We start from the raw sequence: 24,925 nt of genomic DNA on the forward strand, positions 1-24,925 counted from the left end.
TCTCAGAAGATGACAGTTAATGAGATAGAGATTAATAAAATGTGTATCACATATTATTGCCTTTTAAAATTAACATAAGAAATGGAGAGATGCATGGAAGAAGACATGACAAATAAAAGGATAAGATTATTCCTTCTTTCAGCTGTGAAATCCTAGAGGACATTTGTTCCTCGGCCACTCAAATCCAGAGATAACCAAATTACAAGACTGTAGTGTTATGTGCACAACATTTGTCATGTGCATATTTAACAGGATTTCCTTTGGTCAACGTAAGAAGAGCAGGCTAGGTCAGGCTAGTGGTGGTTTATGTAGTCCAGGACACAAGGGAGAAACATGCTAAGAGGAAGGCACGCTTGGCAAACCCTCACTGTGATCAACTCCCACCCGGAAACCAATGTCCCCACTGTGGAAGGACGTGAGGATCCAGAATTGGCCTCCACAGTCACTTACGGACTCACTGTTAAAACCGTGTTTATGGACCAAAGACTTTGGATATAATATAAAGTTAAAAGATTGGGGAAAATTGTGGAAAGAAGGATTAAAGGACTGCATGCAATGCCTTAAAAGAAAATGTGATGAAAAGAAGAAGAGTTTGGATTTGATATCCCGCCTTTCATTCCCTTTAAGGAGTCTCAAAGCGGCTCACACTCTCCTTTCCCTTCCTCCCCCACAACAAACACTCTGTGAGGTGAGTGGGGCTGAGAGACTTCAGAGAAGTGTGACTGGCCCAAGGTCACCCAGCAGCTGCAGGTGGAGGAGCGGGGACGCGAACCCGGTTCCCCAGATTACGAGACTACCGCTCTTAACCACTACCCCACACTGGCTCTCAAAGATGTACAGGTGGTATATTACTCCTGTGAAATTAGCTAAAATGTATAAAGTTAGTAATAAATGTTGGAAATGTAAAGAAAAAGAAGGAACATTTTATCACATGGTGGGAATGTAAAAAAGTGAAAAGTTATGGGAAATGATATATAATGAGATGAAAAAGATGTTGAAATATACATTTATTAAGAAACCAGAAGTATTTTTACTTGGCATTGTTGGAGATGATATAAATAGAAAGGATTGTTTTTATATGCTATGATGGCAGCAAGAATATTAATGGCACAAAAATGGAAGCGAGAAGAATTACAGATGAAAGAAGAATAGAGGATGAACTATGGACTATGCAGAATTAGATAAATTAACAGGAAGGATTTGAAACCTGTGGGACCAGAGATTCTCAGAAGACTGGAGTAAATTTACGAACTATTTGAAAAGCGACTGTGATGAACAGATTACGCTAGTAGGTTTGCAAGAAGTTTTGTAAGGTGAATTATTTGAAATATTGCAAGAAAGATAATGAGGAGAATTATTAGTTAAGGCCAATTAAAGGTAATATGAAGTTAAGAAATGCATAATAAGTGATAAAGAACGAAAACTCATCAGAAGTGTTGACGGAAGTGTAAAAATATTGTATAAGAGGAGAAGTTATGTTGTAAGACTGTTGGAACTGATATGTTAAAAAATTAACAAAAATGTGTGTGTGTGTGTGTGTGTGTGTGTGTGTGTGTGTGTATACAGTGGTACCTCGGGTTAAGTACTTAATTCGTTCCGGAGGTCCGTTCTTAACCTGAAACTGTTCTTAACCTGAAGCACCACTTTAGCTAATGGGGCCTCCTGCTGCTGCCGTGCCGCCGGAGCACGATTTCTGTTCTCATCCTGAAGCAAAGTTATTAACCTGAAGCACTATTTCTGGGTTAGCGGAGTCTGTAACCTGAAGTGTTTGTAACCCGAGGTACCACTGTATATATATGTATGTATATATATAAAAGGTAAAGGTACCCCTGCCCGTACGGGCCAGTCGTATCCGACTCTGGGGTTACGTGCTCATCTCGCTTAAGAGGCCGGGAGCCAGCGCTGTCCGAAGACACTTCTGGGTCACGTGGCCAGCGTGACAAAGCTGCTCTGGCGAGCCAGCACCAGCGCAGCGCACGGAAACGCCGTTTACCTTCCCGCTATAAAGCGGTACCTATTTATCTACTTGCACTTAAGAGTGCTTTCGAACTGCTAGGTGGGCAGGAGCTGGGACCGAACGATGGGAGCTCACCCCGCCGCGGGGATTCGAACCGCCGACCATACGATCGGCAAGTCCTAGGCACTGAGGTTTTACCCACAGCGCCACCCGCATCCGTGTGTGTGTGTGTGTGTGTGTGTGTGTGTGTATGTCTCTCTCTCTCTCTCTCTCTCTCTATACACACACACATATATATGTATACCGTGTTTATGGAAGACAATCTTACTTGGCTACGAGGGATCGCCAAAGATGTAGTCCAGCATCCTGTTCTCACAGGGGCCAGCTAGATGCCAAGGGGAAACCCAAAAGCAGGACCTGCGCACAACAGCACAACTCTCTCTCCTCCTGTGGGTTCCAGCAACTGCCATTCAGAGATGTACTGCCTCTGACAGGGAAGGGAGAGCCTAGCCATTGGGCTTAATAGCCACTGATAGCTTTACCCTCCATGAATTGTTCTAGCCCTCTTTTAAAGCCATAGCTCACCTGGTAGAGCATGAGGCTCTTCATCTCAGGGTCATGGGTTGGAGCCCCACGTTGGGCAAAAGATTCCTGCGTTGCAGGGGGGGTTGAACTAGATGACCCTTGTGGTTCCTTCCATCTCTACCATTCTATGATTCTCAGTTGGTGCCCATCAGTATCTCTGGTGGGAGTGTCAGATGCTGGTGGGGGTTGCTCGTGAGTAACCAGGCAGGACTCCAACCTGTCTTTTACAGGTTTTATTGTAAAAAAAAATTCCTTCCAGTAGCACCTTAAAGACCAACTAAGTTAGTTCTTGGTATGAGCTTTCGTGTGCATGCACACTTCTTCAGATAGTATCTGAAGAAGTATCTGAAGTATTCTTCAGATAGTATCTGAAGAAGTATTCTTCAGAGTATCTGAAGAAGTGTGCATGCACACGAAAGCTCATACCAAGAACTAACTTAGTTGGTCTTTAAGGTGCTACTGGAAGGAAATTTTTTTTGTAGAAAGACCAACACGGCTACCTATCTGTAACAGGTTTTATTGTGCAAACTATTTACAGTGCAGATCTACCAAGTTCATGTCCGTCTTAGTCACTTGCAGAATCCGGGAATGGCCCCTTCAGGCTTCTCCCCCAACATAAGAACTTCGGCACCCCAAGGCTCCTCCTCCCCTCCTTACGTTTCATCCCTCTGCGCAAGCTGGGCGACGGAAGTGACGTGTGTCCCTCCTGGCCAGCTTGGCCAGGTGAGGCGCTGGGGCTCTCTGCAGCATCCTTGAGCCCTTTCCTTCCAGCCCGGCCAGGTGAGGCGCTGGGGCTCTCCACAGCATCCTCGAGCCCTTTCCTTCCAGCCTGGCCAGGTGAGGCCCTGGGGCTCTCCGCAGCATCCTCGAGCCCTTTCCTTCCAGCCTGGCCAGGTGAGGCCCTGGGGCTCTCAGCAGCATCCTTGAGCCCTTTCCTTCCAGCCCGGCCAGGTGAGGCGCTGGGGCTCACAGCATCATCCTTGAGCCCTTTCCTTCCAGCCCGGCCAGGTGAGGCCCTGGGGCTCCCAGCATCATCCTCAAGCCCTTTCCTCGCTTCGCTGGCCCCTTCCTTCTCTTCTCCACTGGAGGTGTGGCTTTTCCCACAGCTGGAAAAGGAACTGCTCCTCAGGCCTTCTGGAGGCTCTCTGTATCCCAGGCCCCCCTGCCTCCCTCCCCGGTTCTGATGGCAGTCCCCTGACTGGGAGCATATTCCATAGTTTAACCATGAGGTGTGTGAAGAACTCCTTCCTAGAATTATTACAACGACTTCTACCTTTCGTGCCCTTATATTATTATTTCTTCCTTCTGTCTGTTCTGAATTGTCTTGATATTCAGAATCATTTGATGTCTAGAGCTTTGAGAGCCGAAGAAAAACCACCCGTTCACTTTTCCCACGCCATGCAGAATTTTTATATACACCTATCATGCTGCCCCTCCTTGCCTTTTCTCTAAACTAAGAAGTCCCCCCCCCCCCAAGTTGTCACTTTCCCTCACTGGGGAGTTGCTCTGCTCCCTTGATGGTTTTGGGTTCCCTTTTCCAGAACCTTTTTCCCGACTCTGCAATGTTCTTCCTCAGGTGAGGCAGCCAGAACTGTACACAGTATTCCAAGTGCACACCATAGATTTATACAGTGGTACCTCGGGTTAATAGGGACGCGGGTGGCGCTGTGGGTTAAACCACAGAGCCTAGGACTTGCCGATCAGAAGGTCGGCGGTTCAAATCCCCGCGACGGGGTGAGCTCCCGTTGCTCGGTTCCTGCTCCTGCTAACCTAGCAGTTCGAAAGCACGTCAAAGTGCAAGTAGATAAATAGGTACCGCTCCGGCGGGAAGGTAAACGGCGTTTCCCTGCGCTGCTCTGGTGCGCCAGAAGCGGCTTAGTCATGCTGGCCACATGACCCGGAAGCTGTACGCCGGCTCCCTCGGCCAATAAAGCGAGATGAGCACCGCAACCCCAGAGTCGGCCATGACTGGACCTAACGGTCAGGGGTCCCTTTACCTTTACCTTACCTCGGGTTAAGAACTTAATTCGTTCTGGAGGTCCATTCTTAACCTGAAACTGTTCTTAACCTGAAGCACCACTTTAGCTAATGGGGCCTTTTGCTGCCACCATGCAATTTCTGTTCTCATCCTGAAGCAAAGTTCTTAACCTGAGGTAATATTTCTGGGTTAGCAGAGTCTGTAACCTGAAGCCTCTGTAACCCGAGGTACCACTGTATTGTTGTGAGTTCAGGGAACCCCTGGAATCTTGCACCGCTCGGAGCCTGGGGTGGCACACAACCATATGTTGCATTGAGGCAGAACTGGGCATCCGTTGCACTTCTTGGCACAACTCACAACTTGGCTGCTTTCGCAACCCCTCCGGAGCCTGCCAGCGGTTGCTTTGCACCTGACATGCAAGCAAATTTTTTTTATTATTATTAAAAAACCCCTGCCCCGTTTGCCTGTTAGTTTCAAAACTGCCCTGTCAGCTCAGGCATGCGCTGGCTGGCGGGCTGCATTTTGCAACACCCCCTTGAGCCAAGAGTTTTTGCTAAACTCCGCTTGCTTCCTTTCCTCTCCAGCCCAGGAACCCAAGATGTTTTTTTCTGCCTTCTGAAACTAGAGTTGGATCTCATCCTGATCTGTGTGGGAAATAAACTCCATCCAAGCCAGGGGAACAAATCTGTCCTTTGTGGCTTACTGAAAGTGAGGGAAACTACTGGATTTTGACCCTGAATCCCTCCTCCCACTTCAGCCTCTCCTCCTTCCAGTTGCCTCCTCTAACAGCTTCTTTCTCTCAACACTCCCCTTCTCCGCCCATTCAGCTGGTATATATAGCCCTGCAGAGCAGAGCAGTCTGTGCGCCTCCTTTTTTGCTGCTGAATTCTTCAGAATCTGGAAAAAGGGAGAAGCAGAGGACTCCAGTATGGGTAAGAGAATAACCACCCCTTTCTGCTTTTCACCCAGCTGTGCGATCTGTGGGAAAGCTGAACTTGCCCTCCTTCTGCTTCTTATGTATCTTCCAGCTCTAACATGCTCCGGTTTTACGGTTTTTTGCTCTGCAATCCTGTACACGCAACCCACACGCCTCCAAGTTTACATCTTGGAGGGTTGAAAGTGTTTGTGTGTGTTTGTTGTTTTCCTTTGCAGCTTAACCAGCCCAACTTGTGGGCGCTGGTATGGTTTCTCTCGCAGAAGCTTTCCATGCGGTCTCTGGTTTGGGTTGCAAGTTCACGCATGTTTCCTCGGGAGTAAAGCCTCGTGGAACTCCAAGGGAGGTTTGCTTTTAGGTAAATGTGCCCGTCTTAAGTGGACTGCGCAACTTTTATCCCCGCAGGGGTAGTCTGGAGAGAGCACATTCCATAGAAATCCATGGGGCTTCCAGGAAAATACGCTCTCCAAGTACAGTATTTTATTATAAATACACAACCTCATTAATATGCTGATGAAAGGAAGTTAGCTGAAAGGCTAGGGATTACCTTAAAAGAACTGATTTGACTGGTTCAGCAGGTTTTGCTGGCATCCGTCTGTCTCGGGAGACAGTGGAAGAGTGACCGTCGGGGTGAAGTCAAACCGTTGGAGAGTTACAGCGCTTGCTGTGGCATAGAGAACAATACAGGAGAGACATGTTTTATTGCAGCCGGGGCAGATAAAGGCACCCAGTTTTGCTGCTACAGCTGCACCATGACTTTTTATTCTCTCTGCGCTCCTCCCAGTGGTCATTCTCCTCTGGTCACTGCTGTGGATTCAGCAGCTTTACTCCTATGGATTCTAACCTCACAGATACAGAATCAGAGGCTTGAAAGAGACCCATGAATATCATTTAGCAGGTTCCTCCAAATCTGGGTCTCCAGATGTTTTTCGGACTACAGTTCCCATCATCCCTGACCACTGGTCCTTGTAGCTAGGGATGGTGGGAGTTGTAGTACAAAAACAGTGGGAAGCTGTGGTCTAGATTGATCCACCAGAACCTAGGACATTTTAAATTTGACATAAATGTGTGTGTGTGTGTGTGTGTGTGTGTGTACACACACACACAAACACACACACATCTACAGACATGTAGGTTAAATAAAACATGTTTCCTCAAAAATACGTTTTTCTGTTTTTGTTTTACTGAGGCTTACTCCCAAGTAAGTATGTTTAGGATTGAGCTTTAATATTTTTCATAGCCTGTGAGCAGTAATTCCACTTTGAAACCCCTGCCCAGTCCTGTGCATGTTTACACGGAGATAAAGTTTCAATGTTTTTCAACAGAGAGTTCTCCTTTTTTGCTTCTATCTTGCATAGAGAAAACTATGGGTAAATCTGCATAAGTCGTGAGATTTTAGGGCCAGCAGATGAATTGCGCAAGGTGCCACTGGAATGGAGAGACAGGCCTTTTGAAAGTCCAAATACAAAACCTGGAAGATCTGGAAAGTGCAGACTGGTCATGCACCATGATCTGTTTGTGCCCTGCTTTTCCAAAAGCCAGCCTAAAACACCTAACAACACGATATAAAATTGTATACAACAATATCAAAAGAGAATCAGACAATCTGGAAAGTGAATAAAAGTGAGACAGTAAGCCTATAAACAATTCGCAGATTCACAACGGTGGAGGGGACCTTAAAGTTAACCTTGTCCAACCCCAGTCTGATTTTTTGATACTGGGAAAGATGGCAAAACAGGTTATAAAGTGATCAGTTTGTTCATGCATGATTAGTAGGAGCAAGCATGGATTTCTTAGGAATAAATCCTGGCTGATTAATCTTGTCTCTCTCTTCTCAAAAATCAGGTTATTGTACGAATGCACCAAGAACCTGATTCGTGTATTGTGGGAATGCTGTGGACATAATTTATCTTTGCTTCAGCAAAGCATTTGACAAAGACCCGCATAATATTTTGTTTAGCAGACTGGCTAAATGTGGGCTTGATGGCTTTGCTCTTCGGGGCTTCTTCATCAAACTGGGAGTGCTATGCAGCTGTCCTGGGCCCAGTACTTGTTAAAAAAAATTGTTAGTGACTTAGATGAAAGGGTGAAGGGAATCTTTATCAAATCTGTGGACGACACAAAACAGAGAGGAGTAGTGAATGCTGGGATAAAATTCTGGTATTACTGTACTTTGAGAGAATGGAAATGCAGCAGTGGTAGATGCATTTAAAAAGGGATGCGGGTGGCGCTGTGGGTTAAACCACAGAGCCTAGGACTTGCCCTTGCCGATCAGAAGGTCGGCGGTTTGAATCCCCGTGACGGGGTGAGCTCCCGTTGCTCGGTCCCTGCTCCTGCCCACCTAGCAGTTCAAAAGCACGTCAAAGTGCAAGTAGATAAATAGGTACCGCTCCGGCAGGAAGGTAAATGGTGTTTCCGTGCGCTGCTCTGGTTCGCCAGAAGCGGCTTAGTCCTGCTGGCCACATGACCCGGAAGCTGTACGCCGGCTCCCTCGGCCAATAAAGCGAGATGAGCACCGCAACCCCACGACTGGACCTAATGGTCAGGGGTCCCTTTACCTTTACCTTAGATGCATTTAGGCAAAAACCAAACAAACAAGTATACAATGGGAAATACCAGGCTTGGAAGCAGTACATGTGAAAATGATTTTGGGATTATTCAATCGCAAGATGAGCCAGCCATGTAACACTGCAGCAAAAAAGGCAAATTCCATTTTAAGCTGCATTGATAGAATCATTGTTTCCAAGGCACGGAAAGTAACCACTCTACTTTAGTCTGTGCGACTGGAGGGCTATGTCATTTTATGGGCAATTAAAATACCTCCAAACTGAAAAGTGAGTTCCTGCAATTTGGATATATCGCTTTAGTTTGTTGCTATGATAAGGCCATCGGACACCAGTCGTCTCCTCTTTGCCTTCTTTTGCTTAATCTGTTACTTATTAAATCAAATATACTGCTTTGGGGCTTGTTCAGCCCAAATTCCAGTTGAGCCCAAATCCCAGCTCCACTGGCTTGCTGCAGGAAATTCAACTCAAAAAGCGTCTTTTACAGGGCAGTTCAAGACATGCCTACTTTGAGTTCAGCCCCACTGAGTTCAATAGGGCTTACTTCCAGGTAAATGTGTGTAGGCTTGTAGCCTTAAAGGCTTAAAAGATAAGCCAAAAAAGAAAAGAAAAGCCTGCCTGTTTTTTTGCTATAGATATGCAGCAGCTCCTAAAACTCGATAAGCTGAGATGAAGCAAACGCATTACAAGGGTTTTTATGTATCATAAAAAAGCATTGACTGCACTAGGGAGTTCTGAAATGGAGCCTGAAGAAATCCAAGAGGGAAAGCACGTTGTGAAATTTGGAGCAAAATGTTGGCAGACCCAAGGCCAAAGCAATGGGCAGCTTATGCAGAGGCCACATTTATCCGCTTCTTAGTCTCATGTTTTAACTGTGACCAGTGGCCATTAACCAAGACTTGTGGCTACACACCATATTTTTTTTGCAACAAATTCCATGCATTAATTTGGTGTTGGGTGAAAAAAAATATCCATCCTTTGTCTGTCCAGAATCTACTGCAAGTTAATTTTGTAGGCTTCTGGAGTCTTGGCAATCTTCTGGTGTAAACCTCTATTTAAGGCAGGATCTGAAATGATCTCTTTCAGCTTCTGCCTTCTGTAAGAAGGTCCAGGGTTATAAAGACCAGGACTAGCCGCCTGAGAAACAGTTTCTACCCAAATGCAATTCTGGTTTTAAACGCAGTACAAGGAGTCTCTATAGTATATTGCATTTTAAAATGGGGTTTCAGAGTTTTTAGGGGTTTTTGAATGTCTTATGTAGATTTTTCAGTTTCATTGTTCTGTATGGGACGATGACAATAAAGATATCGTATCATAAATGCAGGTTCTCACAATGCTGGCCTCGCAACCTTCTTAAATACTGTATTTTTTGCTCTATAAGACACACTTTTTTCCCCTCCTAAAAAGTAAGGGGAAATGTGTGTGCGTCTTATGGAGCGAATGCAGGCTGCGCAGCTATCCCAGAAACCAGAACAGCAAGAGGGATCGCTGCACAGCGCTCCCTCTCGCTGTTCTAGCTTCTGGCTTCGCCGTGCAAACCCTCTTCAGGCTCTGCTCAGCGCTCCCTTTAAAGAATATTTTTTTCTTGCACTCCCCCTCTAAAAACTAGGTGCGTCTTATGGTCAGGTGCGTCTTATGGAGTGAAAAATACGGTACCTCCAGATTCTAGTGCTGTGGTGAGAAGGATAAAAGCTTTTTTCTGGATCCACTTCACACACACACACACGAAAGATATTTGAGTGCCTTCTAGGGTTCACTGTCAAGTCACACAGCAACAGGTTTGGCCGCTGAACTAAAACATGGGTGCACCTTGCAACTTTCCCCAGGACAGATTGCAGCTTGCAGGAAGTCCTGCAGCAGGGGCAGGACATTTTGGGAAAACGTTATCTTTGAAGAGCTTCCCCACCCTGACGATCTCCAGATGCCGTTTTGCTGCAGCTACAGCCCCTGCCCTGACCACTGGCCATGATGGCTGGGGCTGATGGAGTTTGGAGGGCACCACCTTGGGGAAGGCTGGCCTAGGATGTTTTACAATGACCCCAGGTCAGGCTCTTTGGGTCGGCGCCCGATCTCTTGCGTGACAGCAGCTGCCTAAGAGGCTTAACAGGACACTCCTAAAAAATACAATTTACAGTGTGGGGTGTGTTTTATCACAAGTAGCTGTTGGGTGCCAAAAATTTTCACTCCAGTGCCAAGTTTGTCCATTCCAGAGCTTCATGTTGTTTACACCCATTTCTTGGATCTCAACCAACCTTAAAAGTGGAACTGTTGTGTGGATCTACCCCAGCTGTGAACCCCCAGCCCTACATTGGCAGCTTTCTCCAGTGTAGCCATGCAGAGAGCTAGCAAGAAGAACCTCGCTAGGTCAGGCCTGTTAACGGAGAAATCTGAGGGCTCCCTTGGACAAAAAACAAGGACACCAGCCAGGAATACCAGAGCAAAACAGCAGCCAGCAGGCTTGGTCTTTACTGAAGACTGTCGCGACAGGACTCCCACCTGCCACCAGGTGGAACAAGATGGAAGCCCCGAACAAAAGAGAACCCAAACTTTTATTAGCTGCAGTTTGAAAGCACGTCAAAGTGCTAGTAGATAAATAGGTACTGCTCCAGCGGGAAGGTAAACGGCGTTTCCGTGCGCTGCTCTGGTTCACCAGAAGCGGCTTAGGCATGCTGGCCACATGACCTGGAAGCTGTCTGCGGACAAACGCCGGCTCCCTCGGCCCATAGAGTGAGATGAGTGCCGCAACCCCAGAGTCGGTCACGACTGGACCTAATGGTCAGGGGTCCCTTTACCTTTTTAATCCCCATGTTACCCCCCCCCCAAACTACATCACTCATACATCACGGTTACATCATGAAAGGGGAGGTCTGGTGGCAGTAATCTGAGCATCCTGGACCCTGCCCCATGGTTCCCCTTGCCCTCCACCAAACACCCATCAAGTGTAACAAAAGAGATATTTACATTTCCCTGTTTCCCAGCCAAGTTCATCCCACCCTTTTGTCTTCATCTGGGTTTGTTATTTCTGGAATGGCTACCTGTCTGGCACTCAGGTATCAGGAGGCCAGGGATTATCCCTCAGGCAGAGGGGCTGCTGAGGAGCTGAGCTCACGTGTCTATATGAATTTCTGAAGTTTTCCCAGTGAGCCGGTACATAGATACATTGATCAGTGAATTCTTACATTTGGTACAAAGCAGCTAGTAAGCTTGATCTTTATTGATTGCAACAGGGTCCTCACTCCCCACACGAAGGAGGGAGGAGGAACCCCAAACAATGACACGGAAGGCCTTATATGGACTTTTGAAATTGCCACCCTGTAGATGAATACCGAGGGACGCAGGTGGAGCTGTGGGTTAAACCACAGAGGCCCGGCCAGATGGGCGGGGCATAAGTAATAAATTATTATTATTATTACCGTATTTGTCGCCCCATAGGACGCACCAGCCCATAGGACGCACCTAGTTTTGGAGGGGGGGGGAAATAAAGAAAAAAAATTATCCCCCCCCGGCGCGGGGCTGGGGCGGGGGAAGCCTGAGCTTCCCCCGACCCCAGCCCCCAGAACAGGCAGCTCTCCACAAGCCTTGGGAGACCGGCGCAACTTCCCGCCAGGCTCCCATGCCTTGCGGATATCTGCCAGCCTCCAAATCGCGTCGGGGGACAGTGGGAATTCTAATTTTAAAAGAAAGAAAGTTAAGGTGCGTAGGAAGTTGAATTCTGCACTGGGAGTCATTCTTTACTCCCTGCAGTCCCCTGTCCCAAGATAGCAAACTAAAGACATTCACTCACATTAACACTCTATTAGGAGCCGCCCAGAGTGGCTGGGGAGACTCAGCCAGAGGGGCTGGGTATAAATAATAAATTGTTGTTGTTGTTCAAACAAAAAGCCTGGGAATATATCCAGGAAAGGCATCTTTTGGGACCAGCAAAACTGTCACCTGCTGATCTTTCAACCATTTCAATTTGCAGCGAAATGCGGAGAGTGCGGCCCTGGATACAAAACGCCATTGGACGCTATGAAAGGTAAGGGGCCAGGGTCTTTGTGGCCACTTTTAATTTTTATTACAAGCATGCCTATATCTTGCCAACTTTCCAAGGAGTTCAGAGCAAGCTTGCGTACCTGAACAGCACAAGGGGACCCACAATTTATTTTTTTGCCAGTCCCAATTGCTGGCTACTGTTTGTGTTTGCCAACAACCCTGTACAGTGGTGCCTCGCAAGACGAAATTAATTCGTTCCGCGAGTTTTGTCGTCTTGCGATTTTTTTCGTCTTGCGAAGCACGGTGTCGGGAAAGTTTTGGAAAAGCTTCAAAAATCACCAAAGTCTTAAAAAACCTCAAAAAAGGCTACCACACCGCGTTCTATGAGTTGCTCCTCGAAGTCAAGTCGCAACTGTATTAACGGTGTTAAGAAAAAGGAAACAAACTTGCAAGACGTTTCCGTCTTGCGAAGCAAGCCCATAGGGAAAATCGTCTTGCGAAGCAGCTCAAAAAACAAAAAACCCTTTCGTCTTGCGAGTTTTCCGTCTTGCGAGGCATTCGTCTTGCGAGGTACCACTGTACTGGGGGAAAACCCAGTGCCCTGTCTGTGTCATTGTACGGGGATTTGAAGGTAGTGCTTTCTCTATTTCCCCACTGCTTTTTCATTTTGTGTGGTTCCTGTTCTAGGTTGTAAGTCTGTGGCCTGGGATTCCCTTGTTTATAACTTGTGTGCAGCTTAGTAACTGTTCCTAAATGAGAAATAAGAGCATGGTGAAATCCAATCTACCCATTGGTCCATTGAGTTCAGTAATGTTTATATGCTGATTGGCAGTGGCTCTCCAGCGATTCAGCCGGTGATCTTTCTCTTTCTTTTATATATATAGCATTTTTATTGATACTTGTACAAAAATGCATACCTATCACAAAAATAGAATACACTGAAATATCTAAAAAAGAACAGAGGCAGGAAGAATATGAAGAAGAAGAAGAAGAAGAAGAAAGAAAGAAAGGCAGAAAGGAAAAGCATGGGAAAAGAGAAAAGAAAAAAATATATAAAAAGATTTCTAGTTCTCTGTCCTTCAGCTAAACATATTATTCGCTCATTCTGTCCAGTACTTTTTCAATCTTCAAATCCAGATATTACAAGTTCATTTTCTCTTTCATGCAAAAAGTCCATAAGAAGTTTCCAGTCCTGAGTAAATGTCAATAATGATTTTTTTCTCTAATTAAACACATTACCTTTGCCATCTCAGCCAAGTCCAATAGTTTTATCAGCCATTCATCTATAGTGGGTAGGGCTGTATCTTTCCATCTTTGTGCATATAACAATCTCGCTTCTGTAATCTTACATTGGAGTGAACTTCCATCGTCCTTTTGCAGTTGTGTCTCCATTAAGCCTCAAATAAAGAGTTTTGGCTTCAACTGAATATTAAGCTTTAAAATCTACTGCATCCATGTATTTGTATCCTTTCCCCCCTCCTTTTTACATGCCCATCAAGCATGATAAAATGTCCCTTCGCGTTCTGGGCATTTCCATTAAACATTTGAAACACCTTTATACATTCTAAATAGTTTAAAAAGGTAAAGGTACCCCTGATTGTTAAGTCTAGTCATGGACGACTCTGGGGTTGCGTGCTCATCTCCCTCTATAGGCCAAGGGAGCCGGCGTTTGTCCGCAGACAGCTTCTGGGTCATGTGGCCAGCATGACTAAGCCGCTTCTGGCGAACCAGAGCAGCGCACGGAAACGCCCTTTACCTTCCCGCTGGAGCGGTACCTATTTATCTACTTGCACTTTGACGTGCTTTCGAACTGCTAGGTTGGCAGGAGCAGGGACCGAGCAACGGGAGTTCACCCTGTCGCAGGGGTTCGAACCGCCGACCTTCTGATCAGCAAGCCCAAGGCTCTGTGGTTTAGACCACAGCACCACCCGCATCCCTCTAAATCAGGGGTAGGCAAAAGTAAGGCCCGGGGGCCAGATCCGGCCCAATCGCCTTCTCAATCTGGCCCGCGAACAGTCCGGGCATCATTGTGTTTTTTACATGAGTAGAATGTGTCCTTTTATTTAAAATGCATCTCTGGGTTATTTGTGGGGCATAGGAATTCATTCTTTCCCCCCCTTCAAAATATAGTCCGGCCCCCCACAAGGTCTAAGGGACAGGGAACTGGCCCGCTGCTGAAAAAGTCTGCTGACCCCTGCTCTAAATAGTGTATTGGGAGTTAAATACCAATGGTCAGCCAGGAGACCTACCTGCAGACCTTCTGAGACTCCAGATTCCTGGGACCCATGCATCGTAAAGCAAGCACTGTACTACAGTGGTGCCCCGCAAGACGAATGCCTCGCAAGACGGAAAACCCGCTAGACGAAAGGGTTTTCCGTTTTGGAGGTGCTTCGCAAAATGAATTTCCTATGGGCTTGCTTCGCAAGACGAAAATGTCTTGCGAGTTCCTGCAGGTTTTTTTTTTCCTTTCCCCCCTTTTTCCCAAGCCGCTAAGCCGCTTAACAGCTGATCGCTAAGCCGCTTAACAGCTGATCGCTAAGCCGCTTATCAGCTGATCTGGTAAGCCCGCTAAGGCGCTAATAGCGCTAATCCGCTAAGCCGCTAATGGGCTTGCTTCGCAAGACGAAGAAACCGCAAGACGAAGAGACTCGCGGAACGGATTCTTTTCGTCTTGCGAGGCACCACTGTACTGAAGTGGTCATGCTGATCAGATTGCCTCTGAAGCCATGCACAGCTTAGGAAGGACAAAGGAAGCTTCCTTGTTCCATCTAACTCAGTGCCAATGTGGTGTAGTGGTTAAGAGCGGTGGACTCGTAATCTGGTGAACCGGATTCGATTCCCCGCTCCTCCACATGCAGCTGCTGGGTGACCTTGGGCCAGTCACACTTCTCTGAAGTCTCTCAGCCCCACTCACCTCACAGGGTGTTTGTTGTGGGGGAGGAAGGGAAAGGAGAATGTGAGCCACTTTGAGACGCCTTAGGGTAGTGATAAAGTGGGATATCAAATCCAAATCCAAACTCAGTGTTGTCCACACTGACTGGCAGGGGCTCTTCAGAGTGCCAGGCATGGGACACTCCCAGCGCTACCTGGACGCGCCAGGTTTTGAACCCGGGACCCAGCCACTGAACTACGGCCCTGCCCTCTCTTGGGACTGCTTGCTTAGTAATTTTTCATTTTTGCACATTAAGAAATTTAATGAAATTTGCACACCCCTCCCAAGGTTTCCTGAACTGCAGTCGCAGCCTCCATCAGGGAGTGGCAACTGTGTCCTAACACTCGGGAGAAGCGCCAGCAATAATAAGGAAATGCTTTCAAGCTAAAGAAACTCCCTCTTTCATTTTTCATCCACATCTAGGCACTGTAGATAACAGGCTGTGGTTTTTGAGGGTGTCATTGCCAGGGCTGCAAATGTATCGGAAATGATCCTGGACTGCTCTCCTCTTCAGTCTTCAGGCCTTCATAACCCCCAGTAGGTGATATGTTAAAAGAAATATAGACGTTTTCATGTAGGTTTATAACATTATGTAGAACTGCCACTCCCCCGCCAATATATTTTTATTGAGTTTTACAGTACCAATTTGAATTCAAACATTATACATCAGAGGGACGCGGGTGGCGCTGTGGGTAAAAGCCTCAGCGCCTAGGGCTTGCCGATCGAAAGGTCGGCAGTTCGAATCCCCGCGGCGGGGTGCGCTCCCGCTGCTCGGTCCCAGTGCCTGCCAACCTAGCAGTTCGAAAGCACCCCCGGGTGCAAGTAGATAAATAGGGACCGCTTTCTAGCGGGAAGGTAAACGGCGTTTCCGTGTGCTGCGCTGGCTCGCCAGAGCAGCGATGTCACGCTGGCCACGTGACCCGGAAGTGTCTGCGGACAGCGCTGGCCCCCGGCCTCTTAAGTGAGATGGGCGCACAACCCTAGAGTCTGTCAAGACTGGCCCGTACGGGCAGGGGTACCTTTACCTTTATTATACATCAACATCCTCATTTAGGATTCTCTGAATCCTACGACTCTCCTCCGCCCTTCCATTGTTACAATTTTCAATCTTTTTTTCCAACTGCCTTCCTTGTTTTCTCTATTTTTTTAAAACAAATAAACCACTTTCACCATAATTCTTCGTATATTACAAGCATTACTCAAATCCTGCCAAAGTTTGTAGTTGTTTACAGTGTTCTCTTAAATACATTGTGAATTTTCGCCATTCCCTCTTAAAATTCTTCTCCTCCTGGTTGTTGATTTTCCCAGTCAATTTTGCCATTTCGGGGTAGTCCATATTCATCAGCCATTTGTCTCTGGTTGGAACTTTTTCTTCTTTCCATCTCTGGGCCACTAGCATTCGTGTTGCTGTCATCGCATACATGAATAGTCGTTTCTGCTCCTTTGGATCTCTGCACCTAAAATAGTAAAGGTAAAGGGACCCCTGACCATTTGGTCAAGTCGTGGCCGACTCTGGGGTTTTGGTGCTCATCTCACTTTACTGGCCGAGGGAGCCGGCGTACATGTGGCCAGCATGACTAAGCCGCTTCTGGCGAACCAGAGAGGCACGGAAACGCCGTTTACCTTCCTGCTGGAGCGGTACCTATTTATCTACTTGCACTTTGACGTGCTTTCGAACTGCTAGGTGGGCAGGAGCTGGGACTGAGCAACGGGAGCTTACCCCATTGCGGGGATTCAAACCGCCAACCTTCTGATCGGCAAGTCCTAGGCTCTGTGGTTTAACCCACAGCGCCACCCGCGTCCCGTGCACCTAAAATACCTAGTAGAAAAGCATCTGGTTTTTCCCTAAATGTTATTTGGGAAATAAAAGGACTGCCATATTTAGTCATGTTAGATTGGTGAGATAGATTGAAAAGCATTTTGATTGGCTAAAAAGTCCCCCCTGCCTAAATTCAACAGCAAATGTTTGAAATGTGACTATTTCTTTTAATTAAAAAAACAGATGCTTACAAGACTTTCAGATAGCATTGTCCTATGTCCTATGTTGTGGGAGGAACACCTCTTCATAAGATGGTGTTCCCGCCCGTGAGAGAGGAGGGATGCCTCATTCCATCCAGTGTGTGAGTGAAGGTGGAAGACCTCTTAGAGGAGGCATGTGGAGAGATACGGTACCTTGTCTCAAATAGCATTAGAAAGGGCATTCCCTCTCATGAGAGCAGTGGCGTAGCATGGGGGGTGCAGGGGGGACCGGCCGCACCGGGCGCAACATCTGGGGTTAGGGCAAATCTACAGGTTAGGGGGCGCAAATCCACGGGTTAGGGGGCGCAAATTACTTGCCTTGCCCCGGGTGCTGACAACCCACGCTACGCCACTGTGAGAGAGAATGCCTCTTCTCAGATGATACTGTCGGAGCCTCCGTACGACCGAGCTGAAATGGCTATTCCTCCAGCCGTATTTTCGGAATCTCCGACGGTGATTAACGACCTAAGCCTTTGAATGAGACTTCAGGCACGCTCTCCATTGCACAGAGTACCCAGACAGCAGCAGAAGGAGCCAGAAATATGTGCTACATTGCTACTTTTATTTCTAACTACGCAGGACAGAAAAGAATATGTGTCTGCTCTCTGTGAGAGACAGAAAAACAACAGTAACAAAGAAACAGGAAACCAGTAACTTCAACATCCATCTCCCGTGAGACTTCCAACAGTCTGGAATGTCAACAGAGTCTTGTGACTCCAAGAACTGCACAGCGGCATAACAGAAATCTAACAGATACTAGAAGGAGCACTCCATTCTGTGTCTAATGGAAGTCCTGCTCACTGTTTCATTCATGAGCAAAGCAGAGAATGTTCCAAGAAAGATACTGTTTGCGTTGTTCGTCACATCCAAACGCAGTGGTGAAAGAGTGAGCTTTTCTCCTTTCTTGATCTGGCTCCCCTTAATACCAGTGTAATAAACAAAAAATCTGCCCTTATTCCCTTATGGGGGACACAAGAGCCCTTATAGAGTCCTTTGCAAGTTCTCCATCGGTCGGAGAAAATAACAGAGGCCAACCAGAGAATATTGAGAAGCAAAGCAGCTCGTAAGCCTGATCTTTATTGAACTGTTGCAACAGGGTGCTCCCCTCACACGCAGGAAAGGAGGAGGACCCAGAAAAAAGGTGTGTCCGTCCTTATATAGACTTTTGGAATTGCCCGCCCTGGAGTCCAAGACCACCCCCAGAAACATCATACCTACATCACAGAATGGGCGGTCTACAGCAGAAATCTGAGTGTGTTGTTTACCTCCTGTCTGGCAGGTTACCTGTTAATGCTCACTTGATTGGATACCCAGGGGAGCCTGGCCAGTCTTTTGTAATGATAAGTACTTAGTTCCTGAGCCAGGTCACAGGCTCACCCTGTTCATACACAGACATACCCTTAAGACAGGATTTGTGAAGGAAATGGCAATGGGGAGGCTCCTCCATTTGACCTTGGAGAAAACACCTGGTCAGCCTGGGAGTCAAAATGGCTCCATGGCTGCTCTCCTGTGCAGCTTCAGACATGTGGCCTATATATCTATGTACGTCTTTGGCTGGTACATTTATGAATGTTTATTATATACATAAAACCTTAATTGATTTATTTCATCAGTGTGTTTGCTTCCCTGTTCCTCTACTCCCGGTGGCTCATACAAGGTTTTTTGCTTTTGGACAGGCCCCCGGGAAGAGATTGTATACCTGCCCTGCATCTACAGGAACACGGGAATAAAGAAACCAGACTACCTGGCCACGGTGGACGTGGACCCCAAATCTCCAACCTATTGCCAAGTAAGTATCTTTCAGTGTGCGAAGGCTGGTCACGCAACAAGGCTTGGCATGCGCCGATATCTTCAGGGTTACATTATTGCTCCACAATTGTGTGAGAAGTCCTGTTTGCTTTCCAAGGATAATTCTGAGTTGTATCTCGTAAAAGAAAACCAAAAAACCCTGACACATCCCCATAGCAAAACCCCACCCTAAAAACACCTTTAAAAGTGCAAACATTGCAATCCGCTTCATTCAGGCCGTTGCAGAAGTCATCTGTGACAGCTGCTCGCTTTAAAACTGAAGAGCGCATTCTTGCAGAACAAAAGTGGGGGTGTGGTGGATTTCCAAAGACTTCCCCGTTCATTCTCAAGAGGTTCAGATTGCTAAATCTTTTGTTTGCTGTTGTATACTTAGCCACACACTTTGTGGGGCAGTTGATCTGGTCCAGCAAGATATCTTGTCAAAGCTTGTTATTTTTATTTTATTGTATATTTTCAAAAACCTTAAATTGTAAATAAATGTTGCAAGTTGCCACGTCGGTGTATGAGAGGGGTGCGGGTGGGTGAACCTCAGAGTGATAGTTAAGATCCTTTTTTAAAATTTTTTACCAATCACCAAAACACAAACAGTGAAACCCCCCAGGCGGCTGATATATTGGGTATACAATATTCAATAATATACATATTCAATAATATTCAATAATAATATATTCAAATTAACCATATGTACACTTCTATATACCTTAACACTCCTCCCTCCACAAGGTTTATTTAACTTTTAACATTTTAATTGCCCCAAATTGTTCAAACCTACCCAAATAATTCAATATCTTCACAAGCCAATCCTCCTCTTTCTCACTGACCTTAAACCCTTTCATTCTGTGTATCTTCAAAGTTAGATATTCTAAAATTATAATATTATTCAGTTTTTCCTCCATTGGTTCACCTCTAACTCTTCTGCATTTTTCCAATTACTCGCTATAACCTGTCTGGCTGCAGTTACCATCAATTTTACCCATTTGCAAATGCAGTTGTGTTTAAAGTTCTAAACAACTAAGGGTCCAGATATCTGAGAGACCACCTCCCCCTCCTTCCCTACAGACACTCTCAGGTGTTAAGATCGACAGAGGAGACCCTTTTGGGAGTTCTGCCACCCTCAGAAGTATAGAGAATAGCAGCCCAAGAGAGGGCATTATTTGCAGCAGCGCCTAAATGGTGGCGGCTCCCTTTCTGCCTCAAAATCTTCATTGTACTGCTTTCACCGTACGCCAAAGGCACACCTCTTTACACCTGAGATCTATTTTTATTTAACAAAATTGTATACACCTCTAAGCAGTCTACAAGAAATGTTGCGAATGTCAACAAAATCAGTTAAGAGCAAATAATTAAAAACATGTAAAAGATCATTAAAATTAAGCAGTGACAGATTAAAGATCAACGTGTTGGTATTGTTGTTGTTGTGGTTTAGTCGTTTAGTTGTGTCCGACACTTTGTGAACCCCTGGACCAGAGCACGCCAGGCCCTCCTGTCTTCCACTGCCTCCCTCATGCTGGTAGCTTCCAGAACACTGTCCTACCATCTCGTCCTCTGTCGTCCCCTTCTCCTTGTGCCCTCCATCTTTCCCAACATCAGGGTCTTTTCCAGGGAGTCTTCTCTTCTCATGAGGTGGGCAAAGTATTGGAGCCTCAGCTTCAGGATCTGTCCTTCCAGTGAGCACTCAGGGCTGATTTCCTTCAGAATGGAGAGGTTTGATCTTCTTGCAGTCCATGGGACTCTCAAGAGTCTCCTCCAGCACCAGAAGTCAAAAGCATCCATTCTTCGGCGATCAGCCTTCTTGATGGTCCAGCTCTCATCATCATCATCATCATCATTATTATTATTATTTCATAGGTCATCCATCGCCTGCCCATGCCAAATGTCAACGATGAGCTCCACCACACTGGGTGGAACTCCTGCAGCAGCTGTTTTGGGGACACGACCAAGAAGCGAAACCGGCTCATCCTTCCCAGCTTGATCTCTTCCAGGATTTATGTGGTTGATACAGGCACTGACCCACGAGCTCCACGCCTCCATAAGGTACAGGCTTTTCTGGGGCTCACCAGAAACCACGCCCTCCGTTTTGCAAGTTCCTTTGTTGCTCAATGAATCAGAAGCCCTACCAGAGTGGCTCGCAGTGGGCCTTCGCTGTAGTATTTACAAGGCCATCAGCATTGAGGTTTCTTTGCAGCAGAACTAGGTAAAAGGTAAAGGTACCCCTGCCCATACGGGCCAGTCTTGACAGACTCTAGGGTTGTGCGCCCATCTCACTCAAGAGGCCGGGGGCCAGCGCTGTCCGGAGACACTTCCGGGTCACGTGGCTAGCGTGACAAAGCTGCATCTGGCGAACCAGCGCAGCACACGGAAACGCCGTTTACCTTCCCGCTAGTAAGCGGTCCCTATTTATCTACTTGCACCCGGGGGTGCTTTCGAACTGCTAGGTTGGCAGGCGCTGGGACAGAGCGACAGGAGCGCACCCCGCCGCGGGGATTCTAACCGCCGACCTTTCGATCGGCAAGTCCTAGGCGCTGAGGCTTTAACCCACAGCGCCACCCGCGTCCCACCTTGCAGCAGAACTAGTCCCTCACAAAATAGGTAATAATGTTAGCACTATGGATGGGGGAGGGATGTGGGTGGCACTGTGGGTTAAACCACAGAGCCTAGGGCTTGCCGATCGGAAGGTTGGCGGTTTGAATCCCCATGAGGGGGTGAGCTCCCATTGTTCGGTCCCTGCTCCTGCCAACCTAGCAGTTTGAAAGCACGTCAAAGTGCAAGTAGATAAATAGGTACCGCTCTGGCGGGAAGGTAAAGGGTGTTTCCGTGCGCTGCTCTGGTTCGCCAGAAGCGGCTTAGTCCTGCTGGCCACACACCCGGAAGCTGTACGCCGGCTCCCTCGGCCAATAAAACGAGATGAGCGCCGCAACACCAGAGTCGGCCACAACTGGACCTAATGGTCAGGGGTCCCTTTACCTTTATGGATGGAGGATCCAATCCATTTAGTTTTGCATTTTAATGCGAGCCAAACAGATTCTAACTTTCCAAGTCCAATGCATGAACTGAAATGCCACCACCCTCCAAAATTCACACACTTCTCTGAACTTTGGGACGCAGTTCTCCAACAATGCGTACAAGAATGCAAATGTTAAGTGAAGGTGTGCCTAAAAATTCATATATTAGATAAAACAGCACACAGGAATGCATTATATTAGGAGAAATTGCTTGCAAAGGTTAATACATTAAGGGGAAATGGCATTTAAAGAGTAACATAGGAGAAATGTATGCTAAAAATATTCCCTTTACGGCAGTTTCTCTTCTCCTTCATTGATGGAGAATGGTTAGGGAGTGAGGAACACATGCACAGAACGTTTTCAGGACAGTACTAGCATTACTTTCTCTATGCAGAAGAAGGCACGATTCACACAATTTCTGTCGGTCCTGTACCCTTGGAATCATAAGAGATAGAAACTTAAAAAGCACACAGGAGAAATTTTTAACACCGCACTAACCTTAGCTTTCTCTGTGCCACCTTTTCCCTTAGGCTGTTGAGCCCGTTGACATATACTGGAATTGCAACCTGGCTAATCCTCACACCACGCACTGCTTGGGCAGTGGCGAGATCATGATCAGCACCATGGGAGACCCGTCCGGCAATGGAAAAGGTGTTTGTTTTGGGCTGGGCAGGCAAAGGAGGTGGTCTGGGCTGGGTTAACAAGAGCGCAAAAGCGAGTCCCAGTCCAAATTTTGAACGGAGAAAATTTCTGTTCTTCCACATGCAGTTTTTTAAATGCAGATTTGCACCCTGCCTTTTCTTTTGCATAATTTATTCCAATATTGATGGCTCTGGAGCAGTTTTCCCCTGCCACCAAGCTCCTGGGTGTATTCGTCTGCTTGTTGGGTTTCAACAGGCACGGCTCACAATTCTAGACTGTGTCTTTGCAATCATAAGGACTACAAACTTAACTTTTTTTTAAAAAAGGAAAAGGCTAGGGCGGGGGGGGGGGGAGGAGGAAGGAAGCAGAGATAACTGGGAAACTGAAATGTTAGGATTCTTGTGGGCCAGCTACTTATTTATTTGTTAAATTTGTTAGTCTCTTTATCTTGCTTAGGGCAAAGTGACACAACCAAGTTACAGCAATATGCACACATACAGTGGTACCTCAGGTTACATACGCTTCAGGTTACAGACTCTGCTAACCTAGAAATTGTGCTTCAGGTTAAGAACTTTGCTTCAGGATGAGAACAGAAACCGTGCTCCGGCGGCGCAGCAGCAGCGGGAGGCCCCATTAGCTAAAGAGGTGCTTCAGGTTAAGAACAGTTTCAGGTTAAGAACAGACCTCCGGAACAAATTAAGTACTTAACCCAAGGTACCACTGTACTCTCTAGTAGAGGTTTTAATTTATTTATTTAATACCAATATAACAGAAAGAAAGAAAAGGAACAGCATCAGCTCACATTAATATTAAAAATAATCCATCGATCCTGACTTAAACTATACACACACACACACACATTATATACAGTGGTACCTTGGTTTAAGAACAGTCCAGTTTAAGAACAATTTGGTTTACAAACTCTGCAAAACCGGAAATAGTGTCTTGGTTTGAGAACTTTACCTCGGTCTAAGAACAGAATCCGAATGGTGGAAGGGCACCAGCGGCGGGAGGCCTCATTAGGGAAAGTGTGCCTCTGTTTAAGAACGGTTTCGGTTTAAGAACGGACTTCCAGAACGGATTAAGTTCGTAAACCAAGATACCACTGTGTGTGTGTGTATGTGTGTATACACACAAACACACACAAACACACCGGTCGCCTTCATCTGCAACAAAACATGTCTCTCCTATATTGGATTCTACAACCTTCCAACAGTTTGACTTCACTCCAAAAGACACACTCCTCCATTGACAGACGGATGGCCAACCAAACCATTATACTCTACCTTCAAATGTAGAAAGGGCAGCGTGAACTTCAGACCACGAGTAGCGGATGGTGCATGTTTACCCTTCAAACCTATAAGTCTTTTTGCAACACGCACACACACCAGCTGGGCTATATCAAATACCTTTTGGGATTTAGAAAAATGCATCTGGTTGATGGCAACGATTGTAGCTTCCGGGCAGAGCATCTCCCTTGCATGGAGAAAGCCTCGGGTTCAATTTCCTGTGTTCCTACGACATCCCTAATGGTTTTTGTTGTTTTTATTTGTAATGTCAGGTGGTTTCGTGCTGCTGGATGGGGAGACGTTTGAGGTGAAGGGAAACTGGGAAAAAGGGCCCAAGGTCCCTAAGCTGGGCTACGATTTCTGGTACCAGCCGAGGCATAACGTCCTGATGAGCACAGAGTGGGGAGTGCCCAAGTGCCTGGCTAATGGGTTTAATCCAGCTGACCTGGAGAAAGGTGAGTGCGTCCTCTCTGCACATAAGCACTATTGAAGCAAAGGGTGGGGGAATAATAATTGTAATACAGTGGTACCTCAGGTTACCACTGAGGTACCAGGCAGAGGGCCTTCTCGGTGGTGGCACCTTCCCTGTGGAACACCCTCGCACCAGATGTCAAAGAGCTTTTAGAAGACATCTGAAGGCAGCCCTGTTTCGGGAAGCTTTTAATGTTTGATGTATTATAGTATTTTAATATTCTTTTGGAAGCCGCCCAGAGTGGCTGGGGAAGCCCAGCCAGATGGGCGGGGCATAAATAAATAATAATAATAATAATAATAATAATAATAATAATAATAATTACATACGCTTCAGGTTACAGACTCCGCTAGCCCAGAAATAGTGCTTCAGGTTAAGAACTTTGCTTCAGGATGAGAACAGAAATCGTGCTCTGGCGGCGCGGCAGCAGCAGGAGGCCCCATTAGCTGAAGTGGTGCTTCAGGTTAAGAACGGACCTCCGGAACAAATTAAGTACTTAACCTGAGGTACCACTGTAGTGATTTTTTTTTATATATACTCCACCCTTCTGTGGCCCTCCAAATGCTGTTGGACTACAAATCCCAATCAGCCCCAGCCAGCAAGGCAAACAGTCAGGGATGATGATGGGTGCTTTAGTCCCAACATCTGGAAGTCCACAAGGTTCTCCACCTCTATTTGACAGCTGTTGTGGAAAAGGTAACCAAATTCATTTCCACGAGGGGCAATCATATTCAGACTAATTTTTCAGTGTGTGGCATTGATATTAT

The 24,925-nt window shown here is 46.5% G+C and overlaps 1 protein-coding gene across 2 annotated transcripts in view; it reads left to right on the forward strand.

The window, feature by feature from the left end:
- The first annotated feature begins 5,345 nt into the window (after nucleotides 1-5,345).
- LOC114586721 (methanethiol oxidase-like) overlaps nucleotides 5,346-24,925 on the forward strand; it is a 36,355-nt gene continuing 16,775 nt past the window's right edge. Inside the window, exons 1-6 of one of the 2 annotated variants that reach the window (XM_028710462.2) lie at nucleotides 5,346-5,452; nucleotides 11,983-12,036; nucleotides 18,621-18,733; nucleotides 20,602-20,787; nucleotides 22,286-22,406; nucleotides 23,959-24,141. In XM_028710462.2, the coding sequence (XP_028566295.2) occupies nucleotides 5,449-5,452; nucleotides 11,983-12,036; nucleotides 18,621-18,733; nucleotides 20,602-20,787; nucleotides 22,286-22,406; nucleotides 23,959-24,141 (661 nt within the window). In that variant the 5' untranslated portion in view covers nucleotides 5,346-5,448. Of the gene's footprint in view, nucleotides 5,453-11,982; nucleotides 12,037-16,246; nucleotides 16,397-18,620; nucleotides 18,734-20,601; nucleotides 20,788-22,285; nucleotides 22,407-23,958; nucleotides 24,142-24,925 lie in introns of those variants that run through there. The other variant, XM_077920805.1, reaches the window with a different exon arrangement.

This window comes from Podarcis muralis, chromosome 16 (assembly GCF_964188315.1).
Source record: "Podarcis muralis chromosome 16, rPodMur119.hap1.1, whole genome shotgun sequence".
Classification (NCBI taxonomy): Eukaryota; Metazoa; Chordata; class Lepidosauria; order Squamata; family Lacertidae; genus Podarcis; species Podarcis muralis.